This window comes from Apus apus, chromosome 26, assembly GCF_020740795.1.
Source record: "Apus apus isolate bApuApu2 chromosome 26, bApuApu2.pri.cur, whole genome shotgun sequence".
Classification (NCBI taxonomy): domain Eukaryota; kingdom Metazoa; phylum Chordata; class Aves; order Apodiformes; family Apodidae; genus Apus; species Apus apus.
Window position 1 is genome coordinate 3,676,934 of NC_067307.1, and position 15,916 is coordinate 3,692,849.

The 15,916-nt window shown below is 46.1% G+C and overlaps 1 protein-coding gene across 2 annotated transcripts in view; it reads left to right on the forward strand.

Moving 5' to 3' along the window:
- Positions 1 to 15,916, forward strand: part of ADAM9 (ADAM metallopeptidase domain 9) — a 30,926-nt gene that overhangs the window by 12,380 nt on the left and 2,630 nt on the right. For both annotated transcript variants that reach the window (XM_051640835.1, XM_051640834.1), the window contains exons 3-21: positions 943 to 1,007; positions 2,084 to 2,162; positions 3,754 to 3,830; positions 4,544 to 4,733; positions 5,499 to 5,564; positions 6,009 to 6,080; positions 6,741 to 6,910; positions 8,091 to 8,172; positions 8,842 to 8,975; positions 9,193 to 9,364; positions 9,482 to 9,574; positions 9,801 to 9,996; positions 10,508 to 10,613; positions 11,361 to 11,544; positions 12,175 to 12,255; positions 13,145 to 13,250; positions 14,367 to 14,499; positions 14,983 to 15,085; positions 15,653 to 15,780. In XM_051640835.1, the coding sequence (XP_051496795.1) occupies positions 943 to 1,007; positions 2,084 to 2,162; positions 3,754 to 3,830; positions 4,544 to 4,733; positions 5,499 to 5,564; positions 6,009 to 6,080; positions 6,741 to 6,910; positions 8,091 to 8,172; positions 8,842 to 8,975; positions 9,193 to 9,364; positions 9,482 to 9,574; positions 9,801 to 9,996; positions 10,508 to 10,613; positions 11,361 to 11,544; positions 12,175 to 12,255; positions 13,145 to 13,250; positions 14,367 to 14,499; positions 14,983 to 15,085; positions 15,653 to 15,780 (2,237 nt within the window). The remainder of the gene's footprint in view (positions 1 to 942; positions 1,008 to 2,083; positions 2,163 to 3,753; positions 3,831 to 4,543; positions 4,734 to 5,498; positions 5,565 to 6,008; positions 6,081 to 6,740; positions 6,911 to 8,090; positions 8,173 to 8,841; positions 8,976 to 9,192; positions 9,365 to 9,481; positions 9,575 to 9,800; positions 9,997 to 10,507; positions 10,614 to 11,360; positions 11,545 to 12,174; positions 12,256 to 13,144; positions 13,251 to 14,366; positions 14,500 to 14,982; positions 15,086 to 15,652; positions 15,781 to 15,916) is intronic.

Genomic DNA, 15,916 nt, shown 5'->3' on the forward strand with positions numbered 1-15,916 from the left:
ACTCTGCTGGAGCCACGGCACTGGGGTCTGCACACTTCAAAGCACTTGGATTAGATCAACTGGTTAGTCACAAATCTTACAAACATTGGCAGAATGCAATATGAACAAGAACGCCTTTCAGGTTATTGTAGTCATTGACTAGAACTCCTGCTGTGGTGTTTAATGTGGTCAGGAGATTCAGCTTATCCACTGAATTGTCAAGACCCGGGTTGCTGTGTGTGGCACTTGGTGAGTGCAGGGCTGTGGAGGTGCTGGCTCACTCTGCATCTTCAGTAATAAAACTGTGTTGTCATTTCCAGCTGTAACTAAGGTTTTGTCTGGAAGTCTTAAAACAAGCAATAAGAAAACCACAAAGATACTCTGAAATAGCTTCCTTCATGTGACTTTTCCCCAGTTACCCAGGAAGAGATGTCAGGTCCCAGACATAGAGACCATTATAGGCTTCAGTCTCACCCACATGTGGTTATTCCTGGCCTGGTGGAACCAGCAAGGTTTAAGAAGAAGTGTTTGTTGGTTCAGTATCTGGCAATGTCAATGTGTGGACATGGCAGTCATTTTGGCTGCTGGATGGCAAGGAACCAGAGCAAATCCTGATGGAGCCATCTCATTGCTTCTCATTGTGGAGTCAGGTAGGAGCACAAGGAGCACCCACTGCCCTGTGCAGCCTTGAGGCACCAGCAGGGAGTGTGATGGGAGAAGAAGCTCAGATGGACAGAGCTCTGCATCCCTCCAGGAGATGGTTCAAGTGGTAGTTTGAGCTGCAGCTCCAGCAGGAGAACAGGACAGACTAGTCCAGAGCTGTGGGAGGTGGCAGTGGTGATCTGAGTGTCATAGTTGTGGCAGTAGTGGAGCTCCAGGGACTGTTTTCTGCCAAACTTCTGTTTATTTCAATGAATGTTTTATTCATGAATGTGAGTAAAATGCAACTTTTTTTAAATGCAGGACAAGGTGTCATATGCTATTGAGATAGAGGGAAAGGAACACACAATTCATCTAGAAAAGAACAAGTAAGTGATGAATTTCTTTAGATTATTGAATTCCATCTCTTGTATCCCAAGAGTGGCACATGAGTTCTGATCCTTGAGGATCAGTGTGAGAAGTGCAGCCACATGGTAGCTCTGCAAAACCTGCAGGTGGTAAAAGTGGATTCAGTCCCACAGTCCTGGCTCTTGGCCAGGAGCTTTGATGAGCTCCAGCAGCCCTGGTGATCCCGTGCAGTGGAGGAAGCAGCAGTTTTGCTCAAAGAGGATCTGGGGAATCAGTGAAATTACTCTCTCCATTCACATCTAAAAATAAACAAACTGAACTATATTTCAAGTAAATATTTTCACTTTCCTCTGGGTTTTGTTTATTGTTTTAGGGTTGTGTTTTTTTCCTGTCTCAGTAAGAATACTAATAAAAGAGGAAGCTGTCTTTATATCCAAGGCCTTAATATCCATAACTTACAGACAATATAGATGTTGTCTGGCTTGACTTTAATTTTAAAGGGCTGCTTGCAGCAAAAGCAAGTTACCATCTATCAGGCTATTGCTGCTTAAAGTTGCCCATGATTGCCAAATGAGACAGAACTATTTAAATGTACCAGCCCCTGGGGATCTCAACTGCCACTTGCCAAGCCCATGACGCTTGGAAATTTGGGAATTCAGTTATGCAGCATCAAGGGATTGACCAGTATGGATCAGCACTGTTGAGTCGTGGGAGACTTCCCATGTATTTCCTTCCAAAGCTGGGGAAGAGAAGTCATATGCAACAGATCGAGTGCTGTGATTTGATTGATGTTTTTTTTCTGTATGAGGCAGGCTTGTAGCACAATTCAATGGGTTTTGATGCTTGTTTTACTTATCCAGGGTGAGGCATTTGACTTAATTTCATTAACAGTTCTGCCATTCTGATATCTGGGGTTTTGCTGTCAAAATGCACAATTTCTTTCTTTTTTTGGAGGAGATTTTCTTTTTAAATATTTCCTTATTTAATTGCAATTTACGTATTTGTGACACTTTTGATTAGGATCATCTTACTGTCCTGCTATAGTGTCACAGTCATTTCATTAAATCCCTTGTCTTCCTCTCTCCTTTCCCTACAGAGAACTGCTGCCCAAAGATTTCACTGTTTATACCTATAATAAGGAGGGGAAGTTGCAATCTGAATATCCAGATGTCCAGGTAGGATTTCTTTCCTTTTATACCCTTACTGAAGGTGACTTGGAACACTGAGCATCTACAGGATGAGGGAGTGATGTGTTACAAAATTAGTTGTATTTTTTTGCTGGGGGATCTGGGGACTGAATGTGGGTTGTACTTGTACACACAGTGGGCTTCCAGACTGGTCCACAAGTCAAAATGAACAGTCAGCTGCTGACCCATCTTTTCAGTTGTGTGAGGCTGTCTAAGTGACTCTCAGGATTTTTGTCAGGCCAACCATTAGTCCAGAATTTTGGGAACTGCTGGAAAGGATGGATGAGGTGAAGTCTGGAGGACCTTTGAGAAAGATGTTCTCTGCATAGCTCTGGAGTTATTCCCCTGTTTTTCTGTATGAGCAGGCTGCCTGATAGATTGTCTTTGAAAACTTCATTTCTTCTGTAGAATAAGAGTAAAAAGCAGCTTGTGCAATACAAAAAGCAGGGAAGTATTCCTAATGGCTTTGCTCTTCCTATGTATCACCATTGTTCCTTTGAAAGGGAAGTGTTAGTCACATGTGATTCATGGGATCTTGGTTTTGAAAACAGAGCACCTGACCCAACTGGGTATTCACTTCCTAGTTAAAAGTGACTGACTAAGGGGAAAAATGCTCTTTTTGCACAAGGCTGTGTCAGTCCCAGAGGCCCTGAAGGATGAGCACTTTGCCTCCAGTGCTCTCTGTGTTGGTCACTGGAACAACAGGCCGCATCATCTACCTGACCCTCATAATGACGTTCAAAAATGCACTTGGCAGAGAACGTGGAGTGTATTTGCCCCACCTGACAAACCCTTGTCTCGTTTCTGAAATCTCCAGAGGACAAAGTGGAAGTGTTCTGTCTTGCAGGGGCTGAGGAGGGATGTGCTGCACAAGCGAGCAGCTGGCAGCGCCTGCACTGAGGGCAGCAGGGGTTGTCCTCTCCCTGCTGGAGGGAGCAGGGAGTACTGGAGTCAGACATCCTGCCAGGCTGTTTTCTAGGAGATTGAATGGTGATTTGGCCCAGAGCTCTAGGGAGGGGCTGCACACGAAATATTTGAGGCAGGGTGGAGGACAGAAGTTAAGAGCAGAATGCTTGTAGTCAAGTTCAGAGGTGCAGGGGTAGATGGTGCCTCTGAGCCCAACTGTGGGGCTCACAGCTGGCAGTGCCAGCTCTGGGTCAGGCTTCAGTCACAGTGACAGTGGGATTTTAAACTGAAATGTGTAATGAGCTGCTGGCCCTATCCAGTTGTGAAGAGCGTCTGCTTTACTGGGTAGGGAGGGAAGGAGCCAGTTGTGCCCCTGGCATCTTGATTAACTTTGTATATGTCAGTCCTTGTGGCACTAAGGCAGGTGAGGAAATTTTTAGGTGCATATTAGTGAAGGAAACGCTGTTGTACAGTGGTAGAGCTAGAGACATGCTTGAAGTGATAAGACTGTAGATAAAATGCATGTGGTCATTTAACTTAAATCATACTATGTTGTCGAGCTGTAACTGCTGCTGGTCAGTGGCAGGCACAGCAATTACAGGGCCAGGGGTGACACTGGGTGTGCAGGTATACGTGGAATGCGTGTGTAACGTGCCCTTCTTCTCTCCTGTAGGATCACTGCCATTATCAGGGATATGTGGAGGGGAGCCTGGATTCTGTGGTTGCTGTCAGCACATGCTCTGGGCTCAGGTAGCTCAGCTCTTGTCTTTGTGTCCCTCTCATCACGTGAGTCTCTCTGCTCACTGAACCTGAAAAAAAATTCCTGCTGTTTTTAACCACTGTTCAGGCAGGCAGGGAGTCCCTGCCTGGGCCAGGCTGCAACAGTGGTGCCTTTGATCCACGTGGTTTACAGATATTCACAATACCATCAAATAAGCTGATTAATGCAGTTTATGATCAGTGTACAGGAGGTTGTTTGGTGGCACAAATTTTGGTTTACTTTCTAATTTGCATAGATTATCACTACAAATAACTGCGTAGTGCAAAAATGGAAAGGCAAATAGTAGTCTGCAAATTTTACAAAACTGATCCCAAAGCTTGTGTACATCAAGTTTGATCAGAAATTTTTTCTGCTTTGAGCTTATTTTCATATGTTTTGGGACACTGATGTTTTGCAATTCCACGTGGGACACGGGAGTGAAATGGTGTATGTGAAATAAAGTATTTCTGCTGCAGGCTTGTGATTTCATTTCTGGGGCACTGCAGCCTCTTACAAGAACATGTAATTTGCTCTCCAGTGAAAGGCTGCTCTCAGGCTTGAAATGAAGCATGCTGTTCTGCAAGGACTGAGATACAGACATGTCTTTAGTTATCAAAGAATAACTGTTTCTTTGTTTTGCTGTCAAGATCTGGGTGACTATCCTGCTCACTGCTACAGTTTCTCACACACTACTCTGTTCTAGGGGTTTGGTGACAATAGGGAACATCACCTATGGGATCGAGCCCATGGATCCCTCCTCTGTCTCCAAACACATTCTATATCGATTGGATAATGTGAAGAAGGAACCCACCACGTGTGGGGTAACCACTGAAGACCACGAAAAGGAACAGGCAGAGGAAAATCCCCATCCCAGCATGACCCAGCTGCTGCGAGTAAGTGCTGCTGTTTTCCCCACAGTCCCTGGTTTGTGAGTGTTCACTAAGAATATAGAAGCAGCTTATCAGATTTCCTGGGGCTTAACACATACCTAGAGGTCTCTGACTCAGAGGGCTTTCTGCTCTGCTCAGGAGCTCAGTTGCTTCAACAAAATGGTTGCAGCTCCTCTCTGCTTCTGCACACAGCCAGTAGGCAGTTAGATTATTCCTGAGCAGAGCTTTTGGAGGCTTTCAAGGGCAGGAACATCACCCTCGTTGGAGAGGCTCATTAGCAAGCATCAGAAGCCAGCAGAATATCATGTTCTTTATTCCATTCTTCTAACCATCAGACTAACAGTTTGGTGTGAAGGTCCCCTTGTCCCTTAAAGGCTGGCTGTACAGGAACAGGATTGCAGTAAAAGCAGAGTGTGAAAAACAGTGTGTTTCACTTCAAGGTTGTTGGCGTTTGCTTGTTAGTATCTTTCTGCTCCTTTACACAAGTGTGGCTGTCTTTCTAAAGAAACCTCTGTGTAAAGTCTTCCCTTGCTTTGAAACACAGCAGATCTTTGTGCAGCTGAGTTTTAGTGTAAAACACAGAGAAATTGTCATTTCTTTGGATTGCACTCCTTGGTTTTGGCTTGTTTCTGGCTTGGCACAGAGAGCTTTGGGTGTGTCTCTCAGACCACTAGTTGTAGCAGTGAAATATGACAATGTCATTGTTTTTTTTTTGTTGTTTACACTTGAATTAATAAAATTGAAGTTCTCTAAAACTTTTTTCCACAGAGAAAGAGAGCAATCCTACATCAAACAAGATATGTGGAGCTGTTCATAGTTGTGGATAAGGAAAAGGTAGGGGCTCTGGGTCCTTTTCCCTTCCTTCTCCCCCAGACATGACTTGAAAAGTCCTCAGGCTTCTCTACTCCCAAATGGTTTGTTGGAAGACACTGACACTTTGGCCAAGGTTATGCAAATCTGCCATCCTAAAACTGAGCAAACATGTTCTGTGCTGTACTCTTCAGGAAGAGAGTAAAGTGTCAGACATGGATGGAGGGTTTCTATAGCAAGGAGTCTAATAATGTGAGGAAAACACACGGCAAAGCCTGCCTTTGCTGTTTTCAATATTGAGCTGTTGAGCAATAGCAGTGAAGATGCTGCTGTCTTGATTAGCATCTTGGTAGGAGATTTGAAGCCAGGCAAAAACGTTTTTCATGTTGCTACTCTTAAAATGTTTTGTTCATTTTTCTAACTCGTGTCTTTATCTTGTCTGATGACTTAAATTTCTTTGTCTTGCAGTTCGAAGATTTTGGGAAGAGTGAAACAGAAGTAAGAGAGCACATGGTGCAGCTGGCAAACTTCCTCGACAGTGTAAGTTAGAGCCCTGCAGCTCTGTTGACTTCTGTAAACTCCCACCTTGGAATCTGTCCTGTTACCACTTGGGTGAGAATGAAGTGAAGGTTTTTATCAAGCCAGGAGCTGAGCCTGGTCCCTCAGTCGTGATGCTGAAGACTGATAGAACTCAGTCGTGCCTGAGTGCAGTGCTGGGGGACTGAGCTTTGGGGAATGCATTGCTGGGAACGCTTCTCCACCTCTAAATCCCTCTGCAGTCATCATACTTGAGGATTAGTTTAGGAAAATTGTTCCAACCTATGAGTGCTACAGTGTGTGACAGGACAGATTGTTGCAATTCTTGTGTATGTGTAAAGGTTAGACAAAAAACATTTCTCTCAACTTGACTATTTCAGATGATGCTGTTTGTCGGGACTGAGACTCTTTATTTTAAAATTTCTCCTTTGGATTTTCTTACAGTATGGCCAGTGTGGCATTTAAGCATTGATCCTTAGCTAATGAAAGTCTAAATCACAGGGAAAGGGCATTCTGGTGACTTGAACTGTGTACTAGCTTTTAAAAAAAACCAACAAACCCAAACAGAAAGAATGGATTCTGGCAGCGAGCTACATAACGCCAGACCACTTGTTCTTATCTGAAGGTCTTCAAAGATATTTCTCTTTCTTTTTTCCTCCCTAGATGTACATCATGTTGAACATCCGCATTGTGCTGGTTGGTCTAGAGATCTGGAAGTATGAAAACATAATCAGCACAGATGGAGGTGCTGGGGATGTGCTGGCAAATTTTGTACAGTGGCGAGAGAAGAACCTTGTGTTGCGCCGGAGACACGACAGCGCCCAGTTTGTTCTGTGAGTTGTGGTTTCTTCCTGTGGACTCCTAAGAAGCTTATTCTATTCCTGTCTGCTCAGCCCTGCTGTGGCATCAAAGGTAGCTGCTGTGTTTCAGCCCACAATCCAGGGCAATCTGCTGTGGTTTATGTACTTGAGAAAACATTCCAAGTCGACCTAAGCACTTCTAGGATGGTTTCTGTGGTCCTTCAATTCAGTGTCCTCTCTGGCAGGTATATTGCTAAATAACAATATTCTTCTCTTGTCCCATGTGTTCTGCAATGTTATATTTTGTATTGTATAAAGCTTCTGTTCAGATAATCCTTTGTCAAGTCGTACGCCAGTTAGATGTGTAATCTAGGGCTTTTTCCACTTGAAAATGAGCTTAAACCTAGAGCAGAGCGTTGGATTTTAGTGGAGAAAAAGTTGTTTGTGCAGTTGGTGTCCAGCAGCTAGCTGTAGGCTTGACATGTGACACTAATCTGCCTGTCCCTGCTGGCACAGAGATTCCTGAGCTGCCTCTGCCCTTGTCCCGGTGCAATTCTTGCTCCCAGAGGCAGTGCAGCCCTGGGGGAGCCACTGCCTGAAGCTGGGAAGAGGCAGAGCTGAGGGCACAGCCCAGCCACCCTTGTCCAAAGCGGAACCCCCCTTCCCATTGAGGCTGGGACCCCTTCTCCTCCAAGAACAGCACCATGCAGGTGATGAGGGTGAAATGGCTGAAAAATAGTAATTAAAAAAAATATTGTACATGGAGTAGAATGTGGTGCATTGGGCTGTTGCACTTAAGCTTTAAGAACAGTGTAGAAGCAAAGTAAGAGTGATGAGAAGGAAGTTGACAAGGCAAGGAATCCGTGGAGTTTGGCAGCAGTAGAAAGGCAGCAAACAGCCAACTGAAACAAGTGATTTTAAGGGTGCAGCTTTTAGCTCCTTATATTTAGAAGGAAGATGTGGAAGAGGCCGACTTTCTCTGCAAAGCCTTGTCTTAATTTAAAAGAATAATAGAACCATGGACAGAAGGTAAAGCTGATCCAGTACATCCACGCCCGCAGTCAGCACGAACACTCCCAGCACTGCTCCATCCATGGCACTGGAAAGCTGGAAGAGCAGGATTTTGGGCTCCCCACACAGAGGTGCTGCATGGAGGGGCTGTGCTGTTGTGCAGTGGGATGATTGCCTCTTCTTTTTCTCCCCATGCCTGCAGGAAGAAGGGCTTTGGTGGCACAGCTGGCATGGCCTACGTGGGAACAGTGTGTTCCAAGAGCCACGCAGGAGGCATCAACGTGGTAAGAATCTAGTGATACTGGGAATGGGAGCAAGGTGAGAGTTTTGCATTCCAGAAGTCTTCCTGGAAGTGCAGAATCTTTAATAAAAAAGCTGAAGTGGCTTGGTGGGGGCTTTTATGTGGTCCCCAACCATTCTTGTCTATTCCATGGTGTCTGGTTCACAACTTTTCTGCAGTCTTTGCATCCTCTGCTCAGCTTTCCCTCCCCTCAGTGTGCAGTGCTCATGAAGATGGGATGGAATTTCTCTGCTGACATTGTAGGCATCCCTGTGTTAGAAGTATGTGGGAGCTGGGGGTGTTTTCCAGTCCCTCCTCTGGTGTTTGCTTGCCCTGCAGGACTCCTGCAGCAGTGCCAGTTCACTGCCCTCTTGTGTGAAGCTGCAGGGTGTTAATGAAACAAGTGGCTGACCTCAGATAACTGGCAATCCCAGCAATCTTGTGTTCTTGAATTAGTGACAGAAGGACTGGAACTGGAGTTTGCATGTTTCAGGAGATTTCAACTGGTGTGGAGAACCCTGTTTTTTGTGCTAGTTGGGTTGGGAAGCAGGCACAGTGGGTCTGAGAATCCTGTTAATGCAGAGACAGGATGACAGAAATGTCTTCTTGCCATGTAAGTAAACACTGACTTTCTCAATATCATCTGATTTTCATCTGTTTTGTTCCTGTGCAGTTTGGAAGAATCAGTATTCAGATGTTTGCCTCAATTATGGCTCATGAGCTGGGACACAACCTGGGGATGAACCATGATGATGAACGTCTCTGTCACTGTGGAGCAGCCAGCTGCATCATGAGCTCTGGAGCATCGTAAGTGACTGACCAAAGGGAAAGCCTTTTCTGAGGGTCAAAACTCCCACCCCTGCACTTAGTTTTTACAAGTTGTTTCACCTTCAAAAAACCCACACAAAAAGTCATATCGTGCCTGCAGCTCCTGGGGAAAGCAAATGTGACTCTTGTTCTACAGAGGGAGGGAATGGTGGTGGGTTGGCTTGGTGTAAAGATACACTTGTGTTCTTTGCTGCAGGGGATCAAGGAACTTCAGCAGCTGCAGTGCAGAAGACTTTGAGAAGCTAACTCTTAACAAAGGTGGGAGCTGCCTGCTCAACGTTCCCAAACCTGATGAAACCTACAGTGTCCCCTACTGTGGGAACAAGCTGGTGGATGCTGGGGAGGAGTGTGACTGTGGCTCACCAAAGGTTGGTAGCTGATGTGTTTTCCAGGTGCTGCTGGGGCAGCCTTGTGTGCCCCTCACTGGAGGGGACTGGGGTGGGGAGGGTGCTGTTTCTGGACACTCACAGCACTTCTGCTTCCAGGAATGTGAAAGTGATCCTTGCTGTGAGCCAGGTGCTTGCAGGCTCCGGGCCGGTGCCAAGTGTGCTTATGGTGACTGCTGTAAAAACTGCCAGGTAAGAGACTCAAACCTGTAACGTGGAAGTGGTGGTGGTGGCTGAGCAGAACGTTGGTGTAGCCAGTGCAGCTGTGAGAGGGAGCTGTCCTGCCTGTACACAGCACCCACCCAGGGCTCTAGGTCATCACCCTTTTTGGGGGCAGACTGTGGGCTGGGCACAGTGTTCCTTTCTGCTTGAGGTTCCCATTTCCTGACGCTGTTTTTCTCCTCCCTTCTCTCTTCAGCTCCTTCCTGAAGGAACCGAGTGTCGGGCGAGCACCAACGAGTGTGACCTCCCCGAGTACTGCAACGGCACCTCCCAGTTCTGCCAGCCAGACTTCACCGTGCAGAACGGCCACCCCTGCCACCACCAGGAGGCCTACTGCTACAACGGGGTCTGCCAGCACTACGACGCCCAGTGCCAGGATATCTTTGGCTCAAGTAAGGAGGAGCACAGGGGGACAGTTTTTCTAGGAGACGTAGCTAATGGGATACACTAAGTTTAAATAAAATGTATTTACTTGTTTTCCTGTAACAAAGAACAGCTGGCTTTGGCAAAGGCTTTGAAATAGTGGTGTTTATGGCTCAGCCTTCACACGTTCTTCCTTTGTTACTCATAATGCTGTGCTGGAGGTTCAAGTAATAATTTTCTAGCACTGATCATCTCTATTACGATGGGGCATCTGATGCAGAGGGCTCTCAAGAAGCTGTAAAGAAATATCAAATGGCATAACTGACTCAATGATAAGTGAATACTTCTCTTTTTTGAACTTGGAACCTTTTAGTGCTGACATTTTCACCTCTTCATTGTTTTGATCAAGTTCTTAAGCTCCATGCTGCGTGGAAAGTGGCTGGTGCAGCAGGATAATTGTAAAGGAGGCATGAGGATGTGAGATGTTTCTGTCCCTGTTTAACTTGGTTCCTCTATTGGGGGGTGGGCTCTTGTTTGCAGAAGCCAAAGCAGCCCCCAACATTTGTTTTGCTGAAGTGAATTCCAAGGGTGACAGATTTGGCAACTGTGGTTTCCATGGCCATGACTACAAGAAATGTTCCAGCTGGTGAGTTGAGCCCAGTGCATCGGGGAGTTCCTGAGTGTCCCACTGACAATCTTTACTCGGGTGCTGCAGTATTATTCTGGAGGGACTGAGCAGGTGCACTGGGGACAGACAAGTTATCCCATCCCCTGGCCTCACTGACGAGCGCAACGTTCCAAAACCACAGCCGGGTGGCTTAGAAAAAACATGTTCTGCCCTCCTTTCTGAAGCTGTTATTAGCACACAGAGCCCCCCCTTCCACAGCTCTAAGTTTTGTTGGCTTTTGTTTTATCTTCCCTGGCTTTAACTCTTGCATGGAACAGTTGAGATGTGTCAGTGTTCAAGCAGTTCTCCCAGAGCTGGGTGGGAGCTTGGGGCTTGTGCTGCAGTGTCCCGTGTGCCTGGTGATCTGTGGCCTCAGGATCCATGTCACACCTTCAGGGCTGAGCCCAGGGCAAGAAGAGTGTGCTCCACATCTCCCATCATGGGTGGTTGTTCTTATCCTAAGGTGTCCACACACAGAAAAACAAGTGCCAAATCATCATGTTTTCTTCATTGTAAAGATCCCAGCAGCTTTTGGGGAGATGGGATAAATCCATCCTCTTGCAGCACTGAAACGAGGCCCAGCTCGGTGCTGTTTGACAAGCTGCCTCAATTTTATTTTCAAGTTGTGTCTTCCAGTAGAAAGGAAAGATGATAACAAATGTGTGATAGCCTCTTTCTCAGAATAAATGCAAGTGTCACTACAATATTCGTATGTTGATGCTGTAGGAATGCCATGTGTGGGAAGCTGCAATGTGAAAATGTGAAAACTATGCCTGTGTTTGGAATCAAGCCTGCTATTATCCAGACTCCCCTTGTAAACACCACGTGCTGGGGTGTGGATTTCCAGCTAGGCTCTGACGTCCCAGACCCTGGAATGGTGAATGAAGGCACCAAATGTGGTAATGGAAAGGTAATTAACAATTAACAAAGTGATTTCTTAAAGTAATAATTTGGGGGCTTCACATGAGTAAAATTTTCAGCTGCCTTGTTTCATGAACATTTGTGGCCATTAATTTTTTAGTTGTAGTTAATGCAAAACTGAGTGAGTCCATTGGTTTCCAGCACTGCCCAGTACTGCAGAGCACGTGCACAAAAAGTCATGAGCCTCTCATTAAAAGTGAAGCAAAAGAAATTAAGTTTGTTGAGAGCCAGAACCTCTGCCCTGTCAAGGAGCAGGAAGAGCTCGGTGCACACTATTGCCTTGTTAAGACAACTTACAATTAGATTCCAACCAAAGTGAAAAGCCTGGAAGCTTAATCCCCAGCAGAGGAATGTGCATTCCACATGTCCTCCCTGTGCAGGATTTAATTGCTATTCCTTTACATTCAGACTGGAGACAAAAGGGTCCCAGCGGCAGCTCCGGCCTCACACTGAGGAGCCTTGTGTAGCGCTGGGGTTTCTCACGCCAGAGCTGACTCTGGCTTTGTGGTCAGTGAGCCTAGAGGGGCTGTGAGCCCCATGCTGGGGCAGGCAGCTGGGGCAGGATGGGGTGGCACTGAAATGCCATCTGTCCTCATCCCTGTGCTCTCTCTGTCTCCAGATCTGCCGGCACTTCCAATGCGTGAGCGCCTCCGTCCTCAACTACGACTGCGACGTGGAGCAGCAGTGCCACGGGCACGGGGTGAGTGGCAGGAGCCTCCACCACACCTGGACCTTTGGTTCAACTGGCAGTAGTTCTGCCAGAGGTCCTCTGACATCTCTGTCACCAGAACACTCAGTTTTTAGAGCCAGTTACCATGCAAATATGTAAACAGACTTTCAAAATCCTAAGTCCCAGCTTGAGCCTGGCGTTGTGCTTAATCAAGAGTGTCCACATACAGCCAGGTTTGCACCTAGGAAGGCTTTTGCCCTTCCCTGTTCAAGGCTGTAACCAACGTGGAATAAAGTAATAATGATGCTAGATGCAGTGAGTAAAAAAAAAAAATCCTGTAGGGCTCTTGAGGATGGGTTTCCCTATAAAAAGTTGCTTTTTGATGCCGTTAATGAGAAAAGTGCCCTTAACAGCAAAAATTGGACTGAAGTTATGCAGCTTGAGCAAATTTTTAAAATGGAGGATAGTTACTTAATTTTTTCTGTTTTGTTTAACCATAAAACTCTCCATAAAATGTCTCTGAGCAAGAGAGCCTATAAAAATATCTAAAAAAAATTCTTTTGACAAAAGCTCTCAAAATTACGCTTTTTTGCCAGACAAGAATTCCCAATTCCAGTATTACTAATGTAATTTGAATCTGCATCTCACAAAAAAATTATAAATAAAAGCAACAGCAGCAGCCATGCTCTTTGGGGCTTTGGGACAGACAGTGTTTGGAAGCTCATCATGAACAAGGCTGTGCTTGCTCAGTCATGTGAGATCTTGAGAAAGCCAGCCAAGGCTACGTGGCATTGAGGTGGGAGTTGCTGGTTGAAGTTCTCCAGGCTGAGTGACAGGGAAGGGACAGGAGGGGTGGTCATGGCTGCTACCTTGGAGCATCATTTCTGATCAGACCTTGTGTGGTGCTGTTCAAACCCAGGTGTGCAACAACAACAGGAACTGTCACTGCGAGGCTGGCTGGGCCCCCCCACACTGTGACACCAGGGGCTACGGTGGCAGCGTGGACAGTGGCCCTCCCTACAAAGGCAAGTGGCTGTGGGGGCTCCAGGGCTGGGGTCTGGCTTGTCGGGGGGCACAGGGGGCCTGGGGCTGTGAAGCAGCTGGTCTCTGGGGGCTGAAGTGCTGGTGGGTGGCTCTTCACCTGCTTTCATTTGCAGGCAGCTCTGGTTGAGGTTTTGGGCTCACAATGCTGCACTTCTCTCTTTTGGGTTGGTTTTGGGGCTGGTTTAAGTGCCTTCAGGTGATTTCTGCCACCTTGGACCAAGATCCTCTTGGACTTCTCTGTATCCAAGGTGGGAACTGAAGCCCATTACATTCCTAGATCCAAACAAAACATGAAGTTTGGCTGAGGCTGTGGATTAAAATCCATGGGTATGAATCTGCCCTGCTCTGGTATCTGCAGGTAGCTGCATGTGTACTCACTGAAGATGAAATAGGAAGCTAAATCCAAGCTGTAATTTAGAAAAAACTTGTGCGATACCCTTGTGGAGTATATGAAGGTGGGATTGATGTAGTCTCTTCTATGAGCTGCAAGAATGATCTTGAAGACCATTTTTCATAAGGTGGTGGGGGGGGTTGGGGGAAGGTAGACACTGCCTATGCAGTAACAGACTGGAGAGTCACATTGGAGCATTGACAGATGCCTCAAATCATCAGACAAAAAGAAGGGAAAGCTTGGCTTTTTTACAGGCTGCAGTGGAGAAATTTGCTGCACTAAAAAATGTAGATTGTTAACCTGAGTTATTTGCCTGCAGCAAACAATGGTAGGACAAGAGGAAGATTTAGAATCAGACCAAAGGGCAGAAGCTGTTTTCCTCTCTTTCAGCTGAGCTCATAAGACCTTCACAGTAATGCAGTGGAAGAAAAATTAGGTATTGACCTAGTAATTCAATATCTGTTGCAGCCCAGAGTATCATGGCATGTAGAAGCCTTTCATCTTTGACCAGACAATCCCTGTGAAAAGATAATCAGAAAATAATATATTTGGGCATACATCTTGCAGTCTTACTAGATTCTGTAGTTTTTTCTTCTATTTAAAATAGGAAGTAGTTGTGGAACCAGTCCTACCAAATGTTTGCTACTACAGCAAGGCAAGTGGTGGTAAGGCCATGTCATAATTCTTTTCTTCTCTGCCCTCAAAGACACCTCACTGAGGAATGGGCTGCTGGTGTTTTTCTTCCTGATCCTCTCACTCCTCATAGCTGCTGTTCTGGCATTTGTAAAAAGAGACAGGCTGAGGAGATGCTTTAGGAGATTAATGTCACGCTGCCATTCGTAAGTACATGCTCCTTCCACCTTCTCCTCTGCCATTTTGAAGTAGACCAGAGACATTTGTTTGCACAAGCCAGTGCCAAAGTGTGGAGGCATTTTCCAGTGCCACGATGTGAGGCAAAGGCCCCTGCATCAAATGACACGTGTAACTTGCCCCATGCAATGACAGAAATGATAAATTCATCTTAAACTGAGGGAGCAGAGAACTTTCTTTCTACCATTATGTTTGTTGTTGTCCGTTGTTGATGGGTTTTGTATTTTTGGGTCTCATCTTTGGTACAGAGTGGCAAAATGAAGCTGTCATAGTTGAAACAGAAAAATGGTTTTGTTGTTTTTTGGGTATGTGACAACTACTGTCTTCCTGATGTCTTAATTGTGCTGAGATGGCATAAATCCATCTAACAGGTGGGATGCTGGGGTTCATAGCTTGCCCAGCCATCCTGTCAAGGTTCTGTGCTCACACAGCCCCTGTCACTTGGCTCTCAGGTCTCTTCGGTCACCGCCTCCTCGACCAGAAACTGACCAGAGAGACTACCACCACAGAGGCTTTTCCCATGGCATGCCTTATCCTTCAAGAGCTGTTCCCATGGTAGGAATGAGCCACTTTTCATTACTTGCTATCTTTTACTCTGAAGTAACAGATGAAGGCCAGTTTCAAAGCTTCAATGTTACATTATTTTTTCATTTCTCTTTGCTAAGAGGCAAAAAAAAAGTAATTCCTAAGGTGTGTGGGGGCAACTCCTTACTTTCCCACTGTTTAAGCTTTTTTACAAGCTGTGCTTGGCTTGGCAAGCAGTTTACTTGCTTTGCTTCCCCCTTTCCCTTAGGCTGGACCCCCCTGCCCCACGCAAGGAGGGCAGCAATTCTTGCCAGCTCCCCAGCCCCACTCCTTGACAGCCCAGTCTGAATGCAGGGACTAGCCAAGGCACACTTGCTGAACACATCAGACACTGATCAGCCTTGCTGTGTTTTCCAAAAGACAGCCCTTTTCAGACTGCTGCTGCCTCTTTCTACTGAGTTTCTCAGAAGGAAAGAGCAGCTCTGACCTTTCCAGGTTTATTTGCAAGTGGTCTTAAATGTCACTTAACTAATGAAGCAAGTATTTTAATTCCCCACGTGCAAATTTGTGAAGTTTCTTGTTATGTTTGCTTTGCAGGACATGGAGCCCCATACCTACCCCGTTCCATCTTACCCAGTTAATCAGCATCCCCAGCAGACTTACCACCAGCCCTACTACCCATCACCACAGTACCAGGCACAGCAGCCACAGAGGCTGCCGACAAGGTGGGTTTAGTTATTGCAAACACCTCTTGGCAGTTGTGCTGGTGTGTCTGGGTTGTCATTGCCCTCAGCTCTGAGAGCAGTGGGGTGTTTCATCACGTGTTGTGTGATGTTGTGTGAAGCAGGGCTGACCTGTGGT